Raw genomic sequence first — 18,863 nt, forward strand, 5'->3', positions numbered from 1 at the left:
GCCAAAACAACAATTTGTGTCACTGTCAAAATATTTACAGACCGCACTATATACATATATATGTGTGTGTGTGTGTGTGTGCGTGTGCACGCGTATGTGTGTGTGTGCGCGCGTATGTGTGTGTGTGTTTGTGTGTGTGCGTGCGCGTATGTGTGTGTGTGTGTGTGCACGTATGTGTGTGTTTGTGCATGTGTGTGCGCGTATGTGTGTGTGTGCGTATGTGTGTGTGTGTGTGTGTGTGTGTGTGTGTGTGTGTGTGTGCGTGCGTGCGTATGTGTGTGTGTGTGTGTGTGTGTGTGTGCGTGTGTGCGCGCATATGTGTGTGTGTGTGTCTGTGTGTGTGCGTGCGTGCGTGCGTGCGTGCGTGCGTGCGTGTGTGTGTGTGTGCGTGCGTGTGTGAGGGTGAGGTGTGACACAGGCGGGCCGTACCTTGGCGGTCTGCAGGGTGTGACGTGTGCCCGTGGTACAGCGTCTGCTGGCTCTGCCGTATGGCAGCGGTGAGCGGCAGGTCGGCCTGCATCACCCACTCCTGGTTGCCGTTGACCACGGCCTCGGTGGGCATAGCCAGTGAGTGTCGCTTGGGCACGTCCTTGGTGAGAGTTGCCAGTGACTGCTTTGCCTGTGGTGGGAGTGGGGGATGGGGGGAGGGGGCGGAAACAAAACACAAACACACAGACACAGAGAGAGGCATCAATCATTCGGCATCACATTAAAAAAAAAAAATACACATAAAGAGATGTGGGACTTCATCATTCGCACGAGGAGAAACACTTCCTGCAAACTACAGCTACCAGCAGTCTGCTGTGTGGCTAAACGCTCTGCTCTTCTCTATGCAGCCTGGGCCTCCTACGAGATTCGATTTTATCAGACGTTTATTTTGTGAGTGCGACTGAAGCGCCAGGCTCGCCCTGTGGTACTGAGCGACAGACAAAGAGAGGCATGGAGAATGGCTGCAGGCAGTGTTTACCGAAGGCTTACAGAGAACAGAGCCGGGCAGAATAATGAAACCATCACATAATGGCTGATGCTAAGAGCTCCTCTGAGGTGCTACCCTACAAAAGAACAACTGAACCCCCCCACCACCCCCTCCCAAGCAGAGCAGAGAAAGGAGGGGGTCTGGAGGAGGCACCTGTTTGTGGAGTTACAGCAAACAAGAGACCTGGAGGCCCTGTCACACACACAGGCACACGCATGCACCACACGCACGGACCCGCATGCACACACACACACATGCACACTCACACTCATACATATACACACACCCGTAGGCACACTTAACACAGGCAGAATAAGAACACAGCAAAAGGCAACAACATGATGGAGCCATGCAGGAGACACACCCCTCATCTTCATCACCTCAATTATCAACACCATTGCCATCATCATCATCATCATCACCATCACCATCACCACCTCACAACTCTCACTGTAAAGTTTTACAGATTGGGGGCTAGAGAGCAGAGCTAGAGGAGGCTGACATGCAGAGACTGCTGAACAGACGGGACAGAAGAACTCAGACATTCTAATATCCATCTCGGGACACAGCCTCACGTTTCTGTCTTCGCAGCTCTTGCGCGGGGCTGGCGAAGCCTGCCGCAGCGATCGTTTAAAAACAGGGGCTCCTCCGGCAGCTCGTCACAGCCCTCCGGGGCCAATGCAGCGCATTCAAGGCAGCCCTCTGTGCATGCTTTGGGTCAAAGTCCGAGTAGCGGCGCGGAATTCTCCGGCCAACGGGTTAGCGACCGCTGCCATTAGCCGCGCTGGTTAGTGGACAGGCGTGCAGATTAAGTCCCGGGCCCCCTGGGGCGATTGCCGCGCACAGAGGGGAGGGGCCGGGGGGAGGGGCCAGAGTTAATGGCAGGAGGGCGTGGCGGTCCACGCGGGTCTTACCGCCATGGCCCTGGGTGAGGGCTCCTTCTCCACAGGGCGATCAAACACCCGAAACTCCATTTTCTGTCCCACACAGTTACTTATCTGGGGGAGACAGAGTACACACACTCTCTCACCGACGGGCAGCTGAGGTCCTGTCCTGGGGTCTGACCCAGCAGGGAAAGGGTCAACCTGGAGGGGCCACAGGGGGCCTTTTAACGGGCATTGTATCCAGTGTCCTTAAATGATGTTGTTGAACCTGCATTGCAGCCCATTCCAGACACTGGGCATTAACCACCACCACACTGTGGTAACCACTCTTGGGCAGTAACAGCTTCTCTTCAGTCAATGATGCTTGGCTCTAGTCTATCACCATGGCTCGTTACTTTAGCACATGCCTAACTGGTCAGAGAGAGAGGGAGAGAGAGGAAGGCAGAGAGAGAGAGAGAGGCAGAGAGAGAGAGACAGAGAGAGGGAGAGAGACAGAGAAAGAAAGAGAGAGGGAGGGATCAGAGAGAGAGACAGAGAGAAAGGGGGAGAGAGAGAGACCGTGAGAGCGAGACAGAATGACATCACCGCTGCGTCTTCAGTGCGCCTGTGCTGCGACACACCTGGGAGCAGCAGGGCGAGACGAGCCGCCGCAGCGGGGAAGGGGGGGGGGGATGGGGCGCAGTAACGACAGAGCGAGGCAGCGGGGTGGAGGAGAGCGGGGGCTGCAGGAGAGCGGGGGCTCTGCGTTCGGTGCGGCACGCGGCCTCGATCAGGGAGCTAGGCTAACAGCAGTGGTCAGCGCTCAGAGGGAAAACAGGGCTATTCAAACGAACAGCAGCCCAAACCTGAGAGCGGCTAACGGCTAGCGGCTAACGGCTAGCCGAGCTGCTGGATCCACAACGCGCTGATCACGCCACGCTGAGAATATGCGACTCAATAAAGACCACAGTGATCCTCCCTTATGCCTGTGTGAGACTCATCAGCGAACTCATCAGCGAACAGTATACATCAGGCAGTGCCATCCGTGTTTACGCGTGTCCTCTGTGTGTGACAGTGGGCTTATGAGCGGCCGTACTTTTTTTGTTAAAGCAAATGCCAGTATATACGAATGAGCCATTTGTTTTGTGTGTCATCGAATGTGTGCAAGTGCCAGTGGTTATGTGTATCTCCCTGTGTGCATATGCATATGTGTGAGTGTGTGTGTGACACACCATTTGTGTGCATGCCTGTGTGCCTTTGCATTTATGTAATTGAGTGTGTGTGTGTGCATGTATGCGTGCGTATGTGTCTGTGTGTGCGTTTGTGTTGTGTGTCTGTGTGCGCATGTGTATGTCTTTGTGTGTATGTGTGCATGTATGCGTGTGTGTGTGTCTGTGTGTGTGTGTGTGTGCATGTATGCGTGTGTGTGTGTGTGCGTGTGCATGCATGTGAGTGTGTGTGTCTGTGTGTGTGTGTGTGTGTGTGTCTGTGTGCGTGTGCATGCATGTGAGTGTGTGTGTCTGTGTGTGTGTGTGTGTGTGTGCGCGCGTGTGCATGCATGTGAGCGTGTGTGTGTGTGTGTGTGTGTCTTTGTGTGTATGTGTGCATGTATGTGTGTGTGTGTGTGTGCGTGTGCATGCATGAGAGCGTGTGTGTGACTCACCATGGCCAGCTCGGCCTCCAGCTCTTTGATCCTGTTCTCCTTCAGGTCCAGCTGCGAGCGCAGTGCGCCGGCGTGTTCCGTGGCCTCTTTGGTCTGCCGGCGGAGGTCCCACTTCTCCCGCTCCAGCTGGTCCTTCTCCTTGGCCAGCACCTTCACCGCGTCCTCGCTCTCCTGCCACACAGCGCACGGCTCGCCGCTCAGTAAATCAGCATCCAAAAACAACATGGCTGCTCCTCCTGGAACCGTATCTGTAGCTCTACCTTCCATGACACGTGAGAGGGTGTTGTTTGCGTGTTGTCAACGTGTAGACAATGCCTAATTCCAGACATCAACTTCACGTATTTTTGACCCGTTTGGGCCTTCCATACTAGTAAAGGAAGCAAGGACTAATAAAATACTGTTTTTTACAGTATTTTGCAAAGAGCCTAGAGTATTGTGTGGGCTTGGGGCTGACTCTTTTGTGAGCATGCTCAGTGGCTGGGACTGACTCTATTGTGAGCATGCTCAGTGGCTGGGACTGACTCTATTGTGAGCATGCTCAGGGGTGGGATACTTTGTGGCATGCTCAGGGCTGACTCTTTGTGAGCATGCTCAGTGGCTGGGACTGACTCTATTGTGAGCATGCTCAGTGGCTTGGAACTGGCTCTTTTGTGAGCATGCTCAGTGGCTGTGGTTGTGGTTGTGCCGGTGTGTCGCGGCCGTACTTTTCTGTGCTGTTCGTAGTTGCGGATGAAGTCCCTCAGCTGCTCCTCGCGGCTTTCCAGGGTGGCGTAGAGCTGCTGCATCTGGTTCACCAGGTCCGCCTTCTCCGCCTTCAAGCGTTTCCGATCCGCCTTCATCGCTGCGGGGACAGAGGAGGGAAAGGGCTGGCGTCAGAGCTGGGACAGAGCACGCTGAGTTTGGAGCCCCCCTCACTCCCCCCCTCTATGAGATGCGCTGAATTCAGCAGCACAGCAGAGTCAGGGATTATAATGAGGCCCTCTGGGCCCCTGGGGGGGGGGGGGGTCTCTCAGGTGTAACAATAAGCAACACAAATCACAGTTATTTCATTAATGCTGTGAGATGACTACCAAAGCAAATACGATTTCATAAACTCATCATAATCTCAGGTTTTGTTTGGCTTGACAAAAATAAATAAAAAATGAGCAGACTCATGCCTTATCTTCCTTGCTGTACCCATAACATTCCAAAGTCCAGTTAGTTTCTCTCAGAACTGAAGATTTTCGAAGATTTACTGTATGAAGTAATAAATGAATCAATAATTAAACAGAAACTAGAGTGGTGGTGGTGGTTGGGCAGGGGGGGGGTAATAAAATGGTGCCACATTAAAAGGTAAGGGCATTTTCCCCGCCGAGTGTCAGCAGTTTTGTGCGTTGCAAGGTTATACAAAAAAAGGAGGAAGAGTATTAAGGTTCTGTCAAGCAGCTGTCATTTCAAGTCAAGTCCTTTGGGTTGACAGGTGAAAAAAAAAAAAACTGTGGTGTCTGCTTCCACTCTGACAGACAGAGGCTCCCATGGGCGTGTTTACCCACAGGTACCAGCACAAGACAGTGAGACGGGAACACAGCACTGCCTCCCCCCCCCCCCCCATCTATTCGGAGGAAAGCAAACTGCCCCCTCCCTCCAGCGCGGTGTCATTAATCATGCCCTTTCTGCCGCTCTGATTGAGCGCCATTCACAGGGTACAGCTGGGGAGGGATCTTCTGACTTGCAAATGGAGCAACGACTTTTCCAAGGACGCGTCCAACCCCCCCTCGCCCCCCCTCGCCCCCCCTCGCCCTCTGGCCCCGCTCTTTCGGAATAAGAACATCAGCCAACCGCCTCCGACGGCAAAGACAAAGACCGCCCCACATTCGCGAAAGGAAACTCGCCACCCTGCGCACCTGGCACAGGAAGTGACATCAATAGCCCTTTTGTAAGCGCAAACAGGGCCCTCGCTCTCCAGCTCCGCGCACATCTGTTCGAGTCTGGCAGACGCGCCGACGAAATAAACAAGCTTCCCTCTTCCGCGGCAGAACGCCGCGACGCTCCCCATTTTTTAAACGGAGGCGTCGTTCCGAGCGCGTTTGTAAACAGCGAAGCTGGGGGGGGGGGGGGGGGCGTTCAAACGCCATCTGAGGCAGTTAGGGGAGAGAGGGAGCTTTGTGACAGGGGAAACGGGACAGCGAAGCGTGGCACCTGGAGGTTCGGCAGAGACCGAATCTGTCCGCTACCTGAGGACACGGGGGGGGGGTGGGGGGCGCGGGTTTTGAAAACAAAGAGCAGGAAGAGGCCAGCGGGTGACAGCGACAGTGACTTTCTTCACCCCCCCTACCAGATTGGTCAGAGAATAAGAGGCTTCGTCGGTGAGAGATGAATGGCAGTCATGAGTAATGCTGTCTGCCCGGTCACTCCTGGCTGCCTGACCCTGCAGGACATCCGCTCATCTGAGAGAGGGACAGAGAGGCAGTGAAGGCCAGACATCCCTCTCTAGGGGGCTACTACTGCCCCCTATATTAAAATCAAGGCCCGTGTCTCTCCTGTGTGCCAGCACACACCAGCTGAGCCTGGCTTGTCAGTCAGGGCTGGAGGTGTAGGATTGAACAGGCCCAGCGCATGAGGACACACACACACATGCAAACGCGCTCGGGGGTCCGCCCCAGCAGTCGCTCACACACACCCAACGGACCGCCCGTCCCAACACACACTGCAGCTGCACAAGATGCATCTCAGCGGCCAAAAAGCGTGTGGTCTCGTGAGACACTTTTAAAACCTCCTCTCCCTAAAATCGGGTTGAGTGTGCTGACTTCAGTTCGGTTCTCAATGTTTTTCTGTACCGAAAAACACAAAACATGAAAGCGTATGGATTGGTAGGGGGGGGGGGGGGAAACCCACAGCGACTCCCGGTGATAATGATGTTCTGTGTTAAAGTTCAGCCGCAGAGCTGTCTGACACTGACAAACTGGAAATTCAACAATCCTGATAACTTGCACCATATCCAAATCAGACCGGCACGGCAAGCTATCGGTCACAGTACATCTGCCTATATCAGCAGGAAAAAATATGCGATAAGCTATTTACAGAAGGGCGCGTTTCGTCGCGAATTTACTCCGCAATGTGGGCAATCCAGAACGCGGGCTAACGTTTCAGTATTAGTGATATGTTATACCGCGCCCTAATATGGGCGCAGGAAGCAACCGCACACCCAACCTTCAACACAGGCCTCAAAACAGCTGATAAATGCGAACAAGCCTCTCCCTCAATGTATTATCGACCAGTTGTCATGTCATTTGCAAGCAAAAACATGCGCAGTTACAGCGGCTGGCCGCGGTATTCGCATGATGTTGCCTGAAGCCGGCAGGAAGATGGGATCGGGTTTCAGAGCACGTAAGCGAGGTAAAGTAAAGAGGGTTGAAGAGGGGAGCTCTGCCCCTGGCCGGCTGTCGTGGGATCTCAGAGCGTGTTCAGCATTAACACTCTCCAGTCCGCAAGAGTGGGCTCCTTCACGGCTTCAGACCCTGTCTCCCCCCCCCAATACGATTTTATCCTCTCTATTCGTTTTTCTTTCTCTCTCGCACCTTCTTCTACTATGGTTTTTTTTTTTAAATGGAGGGAGAGAAGAAGTGAAAGGGGAACAAAGCCTTCACTGCTAAGTCTGACGGGCCGGTTAGAAAATCCAGAAAATTCTGCTGCAGCAAACGCTGCCAAGGCGCGTTCGAATCAGGTTTCGTCAGAGTTCCCGGAAAAGAGAGGCCACAACAAAGCAGAGTTTTCCCACAGTAAAGGGGGAACGCCTTTTGCGTATGTCAATGAGAATGCATTCACGATCGCTTAGACCTGATGTAAAAGGGCACCTAATAACCTACTAATGATTCCACATAGTGTCTGGGTATGCATTAATGTGCAGCTACAAACTGTTGCTAAGATACGAGTTTAGAGGGCACAAGGAAGTAACGAAAAATTGCATGCTGACATGGACACACTTTCATGCAGAACTACACAGGGAGCACAAACACACATACAAACTGGTTTTAGTCTTTACATAATTGTTCACTCCTTTAGCAGGTTCCAAAATCCAGGGTAGTCTTGTGGGTAATACAGCACTTCAGAAACACATTAGTATTACACCATTACTGTTGTTATTTACTGTATAACACCTTTGTATTTGTAATACTTTTGTTTCAGTTCTGCTTTATGAATAATAAAAAATATTTAACTGCATACTACATTGTGGTGATTAAGTTGCACGGGGAATTTCTTTTTTAAATAGACTAAACTAAAAAGAGCTCCTGAATGAAGGGAACTATCCCTTATTAAACCTTTGAAACAGTGACTGGGGTATGAGTTAATGTGTAACTACAACCTGTTGCTAGGATACTAAACCAAAGAATGCACAAGGAAATGGAAAGTGGAAGAGTTGGTTTAACCGCCAACATTTTCCAATTGAAAATATGAAACCAGCTTTAAATTAGAAGCAAGATTTCCGCCCATGTTCCCACCGTCTCTCACATTTCTGTTGGTGCCGTATTTGCAGTTAAAATAATGTTGTTAATGTCAGTTTGCCCATGACTAGAATTTAAGTCTTTTGGAGAGTTTCAGTACAATCAGATTGCTTTGGCTCCCACACATTTATCTATAAATGAAAAGGTTACAATGTCTGTAGGATTCAATGTTAACTTCAAATGAGGGGTTCAAATTCTGACCAAACATATAAGAAAAACACTTTAAACAGTCAGCGGTGATGTTATGCAAGCCACTCTGGAAAAGAGTACCTGATAAATGCCAAAATGTAAATTAAATGTTATCTTTTACAGAAGAACATTTTTTGGGGGGAAAGTGCTGTCCTGGGGGGAAAACAACTCAACAATCCTGGTAAGCTTGAGGAAATGAGAAATATAAGTAACATTGTTGACCTCCATCGCCTTCAAAAATGCAGTCGGAATATAAATCAATCTGCATTCAGGGCATCATATCAACTCTTGCACTTTCTAGAAAATGTCATTGAAAATATTCTCTGCACTGGACTGTCAGTGTCTCAAATATGCAGGTGTGCAGCCCACCGTACTGAATGGATTCTAATTAATGTTCTTACACCAACCCCCATATTGTGCTACCTTTAGCTGATACATTAGCTTTGTTTAAGTGTACATTTGTTTTCCCTCTTAAGAAACTGCAGTCCTTATGAGGAGCGCACGTAGTATAAGTGCATAGCACACAGGACCTGAACTAAAAAAATACCCTGCGAGAACAACTCGGGGTGACCATCCACACTATCAATTTGTTCTATACAGCTGATCATTTCTGAAGCAGTGTTTAGTCAGTACAGTTCAGGTGCAGTTTCTTGTTCAGTTAACACTCAAGGGTTCAATAACAGCATCACAAGTGGAACTGTAACCTCAAGCCCAGTTCTCTAACTATCACTCACCGCCACTGCTACAGAAAAGAAAACGGCGTTGAACACCAACGATTTTCCATATCTGTACCGCTTTGAATCAACGAGCCGCATATCTACAAAGAGGATTCTGACTGCCCTTTACCCCTGTCAGTAAGAGGAGGACACTGCCAGCCATCAGGAAGCTGTAATTAGGCACTAATTGCACATCTGCGTGGGCCTCCGCTCATTAGCAGGTGGACAGGGGCAGTGAGAGTTCACGAGATCAGTGGAAGAGAGGAAGAGGAACAGCAGATCACAGCCGTCTCCATCGGAGACCCCGGCTGAGCCGCGAACCGGTCAACGCCACAGGCCCAGCAGCGCGTTACCACGGATACCGCCTCAGGGCATTCTGGTGAGGTGTGAACTATGGCCTGCTTACGGGACCGTGCCGCTTGTGCAGCTGCTCACAAACTCAGGGAGCAACTTCTACAATCGAATGAGCTGAACGTCATCACTTTAAATAAGGAATAAAAATGGTGACCCCAGTGATGAGGTAGAACTACTTTCAACAATCACTGCTGTGTTATCCTGCAAGGGGAAACTCCAGCGCGATTTAAAAAAAAAAAAAAAAAAAACTCCCAAAATTTTATTTATTTAGTCAAATATAGGTTTTGGCATCCGCGTTTTGGCACCGAGGCAGATATGGTAACCCTGTAAACAGCTGCTGACTGTTCATTTGCTCCTGCTAAGACGGAGCAGCAGACGTGCCAATATTCCGAGCAAAGCTAACACGCGCAAACCGCGGCCAGATTTTCCGAACAGAGAGACCGCGGGAACGATATGACTCATCGCGCTTCGCCACCCCGGCGGCTCGGGCCGTTCGCTCGCGCCGAAAGGGTAACTCTGCAGCAGGCTGCGCCCCCGTGGCACGGCGTGACTGCAGAGAGCCGGAACCCCTCCTCCCCCGCAGTTCGGCATAACGGCCTCGTCCGGGGGGGGGGACCCCGGGAGCCCGTCAGCTGCGTGCGGCTACCGAGCGGCTGCCGAGCGGCTTGGCTTTCAGAGCTCGGAGCCACCCAGCGAGGCCGCGTGCTGGACACGCCGGACAAGCGGCTTCCATTTCCACGCTCTGTGAGCTCATTATAGAGGGCTCATTAGGGAACCCGTACCAGGGGCTACTGAGAGAGAGAGAGGGAGGGAGGGAGAGAGAGAGAGAGAGAGAGAGAGAGAGAGAGAGAGAGAGAGAGAGAGAGAGAGAAAGAAAAAAACAGAGAGAGTGTGAGCGAGAGAGGGGAAAGAAAAGGAGAGCGGGAGACAGAGAGTGCGAGGAAGAAAGAAAAGAGAGAGAGAGTCAGAGTGAGGAGAAAAAAGGATGGGGAGGTGGAAGGAGAGGGAAAGGGAGAGGGGAAAGAAAAGGAGAAAGGGAGAGAGAGAGAGAAATTCAGAGAGAGAGAGAGAAACAGGGCATGCTAAATGTGCTGGTGAGCTCTCATCAGTGTTTGTGGTTAATCGAACATACTTGCATGATGCAAGGCAGCCATTTTGGCACAAATGCAAAGGCAAATTATTTGTTTAATTTAAGAAATCATGACATGCTGGGACAATGAAGAAGCCATATTGATGGGTTGGGACTGGGTGACCTGCATATTGGGCTAAAGGTTCCAAAGCAGGTGCCTTAAGCTACCACCAGGTGGCACTGCACACCAATTTACACTCTCAGGGGGGAGCCAGATTTATCAAGAGTGACTTTAAAAATGAGAAAATTATGAATTCATGATTTCTTTTTTCATTCAGAGGAATCATCTTGACAGAAGCACAAAAGTGACTTGTGAGTTGTGCTAATGCGGACCAACGTGCCTTGGTCCGCATTAGCGTTCTGGATTCTGAAATTCAATTTTGGCTTGTCAAAAATATACTTTCCTCTATTCAAAACCCTCAAACTGAAATAAATTAAAAGCGATCCAGTTAGACGGTGAAATGAAAGTGCAGCATCTCTTAGTGAAAAGTGATGTTGGGGTGGGGGGAGGGGGGGTGGGGTTGTTGAAAAAGAGAGTCAGTCTAGCACCCAAACTGGATTCAAACACACCAGGCTGCGACAAACCACCAAACCATGTTCTATTACATGGGGAAAATGCATTAGACAGACCAGGCTTTAATGCTACTTGTACCTTTACTTTGTAGTGCCTGTACCACTCAGTATATATTCCTGAGAGACACTCACTCACTCACTATGAACTTTACTGATTACTGAAAACTGTGGACAAAGGGATCCCTATTAACACTCACAAGCCAAACAGAACTGGTCTACTTCCTGTTCTTTGGTATAGTTCTCAAAGAACCTCTGGGAGAAAAAAACACCTTACTTTAACCAATTAAGGAACAAAAAACTACACACCACCGGAGAGCAGGGGGTCAGCCCATCAGACAGAGAGAGAGAGAGAGAGAGAGAGTGCATTGTTTACACGCCGTGAGTGGATCCATTGCTCTATACGTGATTAGAAGGTATCAGAGCACGGACAGCACCTCTCTGGCCCGGCCTGCTGATTTCACGCCGGATTGGCTGTCGGGGTTGGGCCCCTGGCCCCCGCCCACTCCAGCGCGCGGAGAGTGGCCGGCGGAGTCGCGGCAACCTGTAATCCCGCGGCGGGGCGGCAATTACCACGCGCGGCACAATCACAGCCGTCGCCGTGGAATCCCCGGGACGCGCGCTGGGCGTGAACGCCAGGCCGAGCCGCCAAGCGCAGCCGGTCCATTACGAGATTCAGGAAAAAAAACAGCGCCGCCAAAAAAAACAACAATATAAAAAAAAACACCCCTCTGGCTGCGGAGGTCCACACCAGCTGCTCGGATCCACACCATCAGGGAAGCATTTCCACGTCTTAAGGACAGCAGGAAGTGCCAATCAAACAGGAAGACACAAACTGTAGCCCTTCTGTTCCAGCTGGCCCGGACTGGGATTCATTCATTCATTCATTCATTCATTCATTCAGTCATTCATTTTATTTATTTAAGCACAACAAGCCACTGTTTTCCAGGGAGCATTTGGGTCCATAAAAAGAAAAAAGACAAAAAGAAGGTTTGGAAGCAGTCAGTCTCCTCAACATACCGTCATAGACATTAGCCACCAGCGCTAACTGCTAACACACCTCAACAGCACAGCTACTGGCCCTCCCTTTCAAATAAAATTAGCAGTGCGTTACTGCCACAGATTACATCTTGCATAAAGAACGTAGCATGCTTTTAACAGATATGTCTGATGCACTGCCCTCTGATCTGGATGTGCTCCGTTTAGGCCATATTCCATCTCTGTATGATATAAACACAGCAATAAAATAAACTGAGTAAAGCTCCAGTGCACAGCGAGGACTGCGCAGCCTGTCAGGACAGAGGATGACACACAGGTAGGCGGACCACTTGCACAACTGTCGCCGTTACACAACAAGGCCTTTTTCTTTCACCAGCCATCCATCCGTCTCTCCCTCTGCCTCTCTTTCTCGCTCTCTCTCCCCCAGTCCCTCCTCTCTCCGGAGCAACGCAGAGCCGCACCTCATAAATCTCCGAACCTGATAATTACTGCCCCCCTGAGAGTGCGTACGAGTCCTCTTTATTTCCGCGGAACACAAACGAGGCTCCAGCGTTACAGCAGGGCCACAGAAGAACAGAAAAAACGGCTCGAAAAGGACCAGAGACGAATCCTGCGATCTCCACATCTCTCTCCTCTACATCGGTTCATCTGTTCATCGGCTGGAACCACACACTCTCCACGCCTGACTTTTACCAGCAGCAGTGGGAACTGGCCCCCGTTTCCACCGGACAGCACTTCAAATCCGAGAGAAGTACAGCTTAAAAATAATATCCTGTTCCTGTCATCCTGTCCGGCTTCGAATGCTGTATCTCCTCCAGAAGTTCTCATACAGGAGTGGCAGAGAAATCAGGGAAGGAATTATTGGAGCTTTTTAAGTATATTTGATAGGATAAATCTCTTCAGAAATGTTGCATTTTAATCACATTTATGGGCGTGCATGAGTAAACATCATTAAAAAACTAAAAAAGCACGAATGCTTGAAAACATAAAAATTGCATGGAAGGTTATTTTTTCTAAAAATCTAATCATAACAAACAAGATAAAAATTCTAATAGCTTTCTGTTGGTTTGGCAGATCATTACAAAGTAAAGATGTCTCAGGCTTTCTGCTTAAAGCACAACCACAGTCCTGGAAGTGCTCCTATACGTAGCTGGGAACATCCAAGCAGATGGAAGTAAATAAACAATGCAGGAAGTGAGGGCATAAAGGCTGAGATTAAGTTGTCCCTGTTCTGACAGCGATACACAGAAGATAGCTCGCAGTCAGGCTGAAAGAGGATCTCTCTAGCTCACCTCACCCACCCAACCCCCTTCCGCTCTGCAGTGGGTTGCTATGGTTTCAGTGTGTTGTCAGAAGACAGTGATGCAGCCAGTAACCCTGGTTTCCAAGCCCAGGTTCCCAGTGCTGGACCAGCATCAGCTTTTGCCCGGTAAGACCACACACAGTAATTACCCCCTCTATCTCCTATAATGAATCTAATGGCACATTGAGGGGCTCGTTTCCAGTGTTTATGGACAACAGAACTCAAGACAAGCAAAAATAAATACGAAACGGGCCAAATGGAGGATGGATGGGCTTCAGCTTAATGCAGAAGGGAGGCGAAGCAGCCAAAAGCTCCAATGAACTGCATCCCTGCTGGTCTCAGAGCCCAGGCCCAGCCTGGGAACACACACGGAGAGGGGCAGCTCTGCGGCAGCGGGTCCGGTGCGCGTGAGAAGAACAGCCCTCATTAACCGTCACCAAACCCTCTTTTGGCTGCACTCTTCCTGGGGTGCAGCGGGGGATGGTGCGGGGGGGGGGGGGGTGTTTGTGTGTGTGCTGGTATCCTTCCCAGCACCCGAGAAGAGCAGATCTGGCTTTGCCAACGTTCTCCGAAACGGAGCCCGGCGCAGAACCCGGGCCAGGCTGCGTCATGGGCCCGGCTCCACCCGCAGAGGGGCCGGTCCAGCTCAAAACTGGAAGCAATACGCTGCGCCATGGCAACGGAGAATTTGGCCTCCCGTGCAGAACTGCTCCATCGCAGCATGGCCTAATTCTGTTACACGCTCGCGGGCCCCACTAACGCAAGCCGGCTATACAGCTATTAATTTGGCCTCCGTTTCTGGTGTGGCAGTCCCAGTTCCTCTGAAGGGAGGCGTGTTTGTTCTGGCCTTCGTTACAGGCCGGATTCATAAGATTCCGGACCGCGGCCAGCTGTTCCAGGCAGGACACCCTCACCGAGGAGCCAGCGGACCAGGAAAGGAAACAGTCACAGGCGGGGATGTCATTCCCCAAGTGACGAGCAGATAATTAAAATTATAACGGCTGTCTTAAGCGCGCGGTGAGAGCCGCTGATGATGTCTACATTCAGGGGTATGTTTTCTCAGCCCCGCTTGGGTCACATGGGCTGAATGTTTGCAAGTCGTTATGGTGTGCTTGCATATTTTACAGTTTGAAGCAGGCGTGAGTGCAGGGGCGGGGCAGGTGTGAGCGTAGGGGCGGGGCAGGTTTGAGCACAGGGGTGGAGCATGCGTGAGCACAGGAGCAGAGCAGTTCTACACACCTTGTAAGGCCTCCTTGGCACGGTCCAGCTCCTGCTCCTTCTGGGCCAGCTGCACCTTGAGCTCGGTGGCGGAGAGCACCTCGGCCGAACACCCGCCGTGAGAGTCCTCCAGATCCTTGGTCAACATGTCCTTCATCTGCCGCAGGAGGTGCACCTCCTCCTGGAGCTGAGCCACCTCCTCCCTTAGCAGCACTGCAGAGAGAGGGAGAGCGCAGGCAGGGAAGGGGAGGGGGGCGAGGGGAAGGAGGAAAAAGCAAAAGAGGGAAGGAGAGAGATGCACAGCGTTAGGAGCACTGTACTGCACTAACGCGCAAACCCAGCATGACAGAGACACAAGAAGCTCTCTGACCCTCTTCTCTCGCCGCAAAAAAAAAGCAACAGCTTTATCAAACAGACTCATAATTAGGCAGAATTATCATATAACCCTGATGTTTCTTCACAGGCTTTACCTGACACACTCCGGAAACCAGAACATCTAACCTGCCTGACCCGGCCCCACTCAAAAACCAGGCAGGCAACAGGTGCAAGATGAGCAACTCATCGCCCCTTAACATTCACGAACAAGGCTTTCCGCATGACTAACTGGCGAGTGTTTGCGGGAAAATTAGGGCTTTTGTGGAAATGAAGTCACTTTTGTACATCCAGTACTTCAAACACCTGAAAAAGCTGCTTTGGAGAAGAAAAAAGCTCTTGATGAAATAACAGCTCATGATGAAACAAATGTTCTAATGCCTGACAAGAAAGAAGCCAAAAACATCTGCGCTTCTTTAATGGCATTTACTTATTTTTCTTGCTGAATTAATTCCGTTCTGGCAGCCTGGGATGAGAATGATTTTACTTAATGAAGGGGGAAATGAAGCATTCGGAAGAAAACCAGAGTAATTGCCAAAATATTTATGGAGGAGTGGGCATGTTTGTCAAAACACATGAAAGAGCGGGACTGAAAGGAGAGGGGGGAAACCTCCGAGCTTGGGGCTCGATAACGAGCCGGAAAGCACTCCCACTCTGCTGGGAGCCACAGAAAGTTGAGCCGTCGTGGAACACAGGAGTCTGTCGGATCGAGGCCATTTTGTACTGTCAAATAAGCTCAAGAGGCTCTGCGCTGCCCCTTGCTCTGTGTGTGTGTGTGTGTGTGTGTGTCTATGAGTGTGAGTGTGTGTGTCACTGTGAGAGAGTGTGTGTGTCAGTGTGAGAGAGTGTGTGTGTGTGTGTGTGTGTGTGTGTGTCTGTAAGTGTGTGTGTGTGTCAGTGTGAGTGAGAGTGTGAGAGAGAGTGTGTGTGTGTGTGTGTGTGTTTACGTGACAGTGTGAGTGAGAGTGTGAGTGTGTCTGTGAGTGTGTGTGTCTGTGTCTATGAGTGTGAGTGTGTGTCAGTGTGAGTGAGAGTGTGAGAGAGTGTGTGTGTGTGTGTGAGGGTGTGTGTGTGTGTGTGTGTGAGCGTGAATGTGTGTTTGTGATATGGACAATAATTTATAAAATTTAAATAAAATAATATTAACTATTAGCGAGCGCTTTCATGCAATGAAAAATGCAGTTCAAAGTGTTTCACAGTTGACTAAAAAGGCAATGAATAAGGAATAAGGGCAAAACTGCATCATTTCTATTATAATTTCCTTTCCTTTCATTTTGTCAGGTCTTTTTCTAAAATGATTTCATTATTGCATTCAAACTAAAGTCCATGCAAAGTCAGCGCTGATGAGCACCCCAGGGCCAGCCGCTCACACACGCACAGCGGATCCACACACGCTTACGCGGGAAGGGTGGGGGGGGGGACACGCGTGTGAAGTGACATGGCGTGTCCACAGTGCACTGACACTCTCACAGAGGTGGGGGGGGCCGCAGGGCAGAGATTACCTCACACGCGCAGATGTAGGGTAGAAAGAAATAAAACGCGCTACATAGGCCTACACTTGAGCATCCATATCTTGCTTGCTTCACAATGGTCCTCTTTCCCTAGACCTACAGTGTGTTCTGATCCCAGCTGCTACTGGTTTCTTGCCCGCACCCCCGCACCACCATCCCCCCCGAACCTTTAATCTCGTTCATTCAGGCTCAACAGGGGCTCAGGACTTATACAGCACCAGCACCAGCTCCCACTGGCTGTACATTTAGCAAGACAAGGCCAAAACATCCACTCCAATTTGTTTTGGGTTAAAATGCACTGAGTGAGCCCATCCTGCTCACCTCCCCCGCACCCCCCCATGCCACCCCTCCAACACTTTTATACACTTACACAGAGTACAGTATGTCTCTTTCTCCTGACAATTAAAATGAAAGTCGCTAATTAAGACAGGGATGAAAATTGAATCACTGGGAAAGAGACTCAGAGAGGTTGAGGCGCAATTAATGGGCTCCTCGGTATTAATGGGACAACTTGTTACCATGGAGCCAATACAGCAATGTTTCACATGCAACACAGTGCCGTGGCAATTTTTTAAAAAAAGGGTGAGAATATCGCTCTGAGGTGTCGAAATTCTGTCAGTGCTGCACTCACTTAATTTACACAATGTGCAACAGATACACAGGGCTGGCCATGCCCCGCCCACAGAGTAAAGGAGAGGGAGCAGTAACCAGGTTGCTGGCAGAGACTCTGCAACAGTCTGATAAAAGAGCTCGCTCTTGAGTTTTTGGTTCAGACTGAAGTGCCCCTCAGGGGCACCTTGTAAATAAGTACAGCACCAGGAGTAGCACAGGGGCTGGGGCTAACCCTCCTACCTGCAGCTATTACAGCAGAGACACGCATATCTCAGCGGCAGCTTGGAGGAAGTGTGTGTGCCTGTGTGTGCATGTGCGTGTGTCTGTGGGCACGCCTGTTTGTGTCTGCACGTGTGTGTGTGTCTGTGTGTGTTTGTACATGTTTGTGTGTTCATGCGTGCCTGTACGTGTGTGTCTGTGGGTACGTGTGTGTGTGTTTGCACGTGTGTGTGTGTATTCATGTGCGTGCATGTATGAGAGAGAGTGGCATGTGGCATGTGACAGTCAGGGCTTAGGATTGAGAGCGGTGTACTGTATCGGCGACCCCCGCCCCCCCCCCCCCCCCGGCAGGACGCGTGGCGCAGTGTGCAGCTCTGGGACGTTACGGAAAAGAGAGCGGCAGAGAGGCGGCCCATCCGTCAGCGTCGGCTTCCACCCCGGGCCACAGCGAGCGGCGCGGCGGCCGCTCCAAACGGCAGGCGGAGTCGCTTTCCTGATAGGCGCCATCTTTCATCCTCCTCTCCCGGGCCTCCTTACTTATTTATTTATTTAGGCGGTCGCGGTCGACGGAGGCGGCCCGCTGCAGCTGCGCCGTTTCCGCCGCCGACACGCGACCGTGAACGTGACCGCATTGCCGAGCGCGAACGCGGGGCGAGGAACAAGCCCCACCTCCTCCCCCCCCGTCAGCGTCCAGAGGAACACCGGAGCTCGGCCCGCAAACGAACCGGACGGCTGTCTCGCGGGCGGGATGTGCTGGAAGGTTAAGACCGCGGAGCGGGGACCCGCTCGCTGCTCCGCGGGTGACACCGCCGGGCTCGTGGGCGGAGCCTGAGGGACGGAGGAACCCGCAAAAACTGTCTTACGAACAACCGGCAGACAGCTGCTGAAGAGGAGAGGCTGCAGCTGGCCGTTAGCCCTGTTATTTTCAGGGTGCTTAATTAGCATTCTCCCATCACTTGCACTGTCGCTCGCTCTCCGCAGCCACCGATGGGCGAGAAACCCAAGGGGGGGTGGGGGCGGGGGGCGCTGAGAGCAGTGGCTTCGGCGGTCACTGGCGGGAAACTGGAGGGGGGAGGGGGTGGGTGGGCGGGGGGTTACGTTTTGCCACACACGTCCCCGAAAGCAATCAGATACCCCCCCCCATTCCACCGAATATGCCTTCCCATCGATTTTCATCGCCATTGTCATTCAAGGCTTTAATATTCAATGCCTGAATAATTGCTTCGCCTCTCCGCCTCTCAGACTCAGAGTGCAGATAATAAAGCAGACAGACAATGCCTTCAGGATCTTCACTTGATTTTCCGTGCGCTGCGGGGGCTGTTTTTTTTTTGGCAGTCATAACTCCGCTCCCAATAAACCTCAGGAGGGGGCCCGACCGCGTGTTGGGCTAAGTCGCTCAGATAATGAAGACAAACTCCTGCCGGTAAAAGTTTCACCGGGGAGCGGCGGCAAACGGGGGTTGGGCGGCAAAAATGAGGGAAATCCATCAAGGCTCGATGTGTGTGCGTCTTTTGAGGGGAGGGTGGGCTTAATTAAATCTCAGCATTAATGCTCCTGATGGTGGGGGGGGGGGTGGTATGTGGGGGTGCCCAGCTGAGCGTTGGTGTCATCTCCCGCTGCGGCGCGGGTCCCCACAGCGCACACCTCCCTGCACGGAGAGGCGGAGACGATGCGAGGGAGCGCTGCTC

General features: G+C 51.4%; 1 protein-coding gene across 12 annotated transcripts in view; it reads right to left on the minus strand.

Annotated features, from left to right (window-relative positions):
- The window catches only part of kazna (kazrin, periplakin interacting protein a), a 309,866-nt gene that overhangs the window by 23,760 nt on the left and 267,243 nt on the right, over positions 1–18,863 (minus strand). For 10 of the 12 annotated variants that reach the window (XM_064297865.1, XM_064297864.1, XM_064297868.1 and 7 more), the window contains 5 exons: positions 14,483–14,674; positions 4,207–4,343; positions 3,503–3,673; positions 1,891–1,974; positions 430–619 (listed from right to left, as the gene is read on the minus strand). In XM_064297865.1, coding sequence (XP_064153935.1) covers positions 430–619; positions 1,891–1,974; positions 3,503–3,673; positions 4,207–4,343; positions 14,483–14,674 — 774 coding nt within the window. The remainder of the gene's footprint in view (positions 1–429; positions 620–1,890; positions 1,975–3,502; positions 3,674–4,206; positions 4,344–14,482; positions 14,675–18,863) is intronic. The other 2 variants (XM_064297866.1, XM_064297876.1) reach the window with 1 other exon arrangement.

Source organism: Anguilla rostrata, chromosome 11 (genome assembly GCF_018555375.3).
Source record: "Anguilla rostrata isolate EN2019 chromosome 11, ASM1855537v3, whole genome shotgun sequence".
NCBI lineage: Eukaryota > Metazoa > Chordata > Actinopteri > Anguilliformes > Anguillidae > Anguilla > Anguilla rostrata.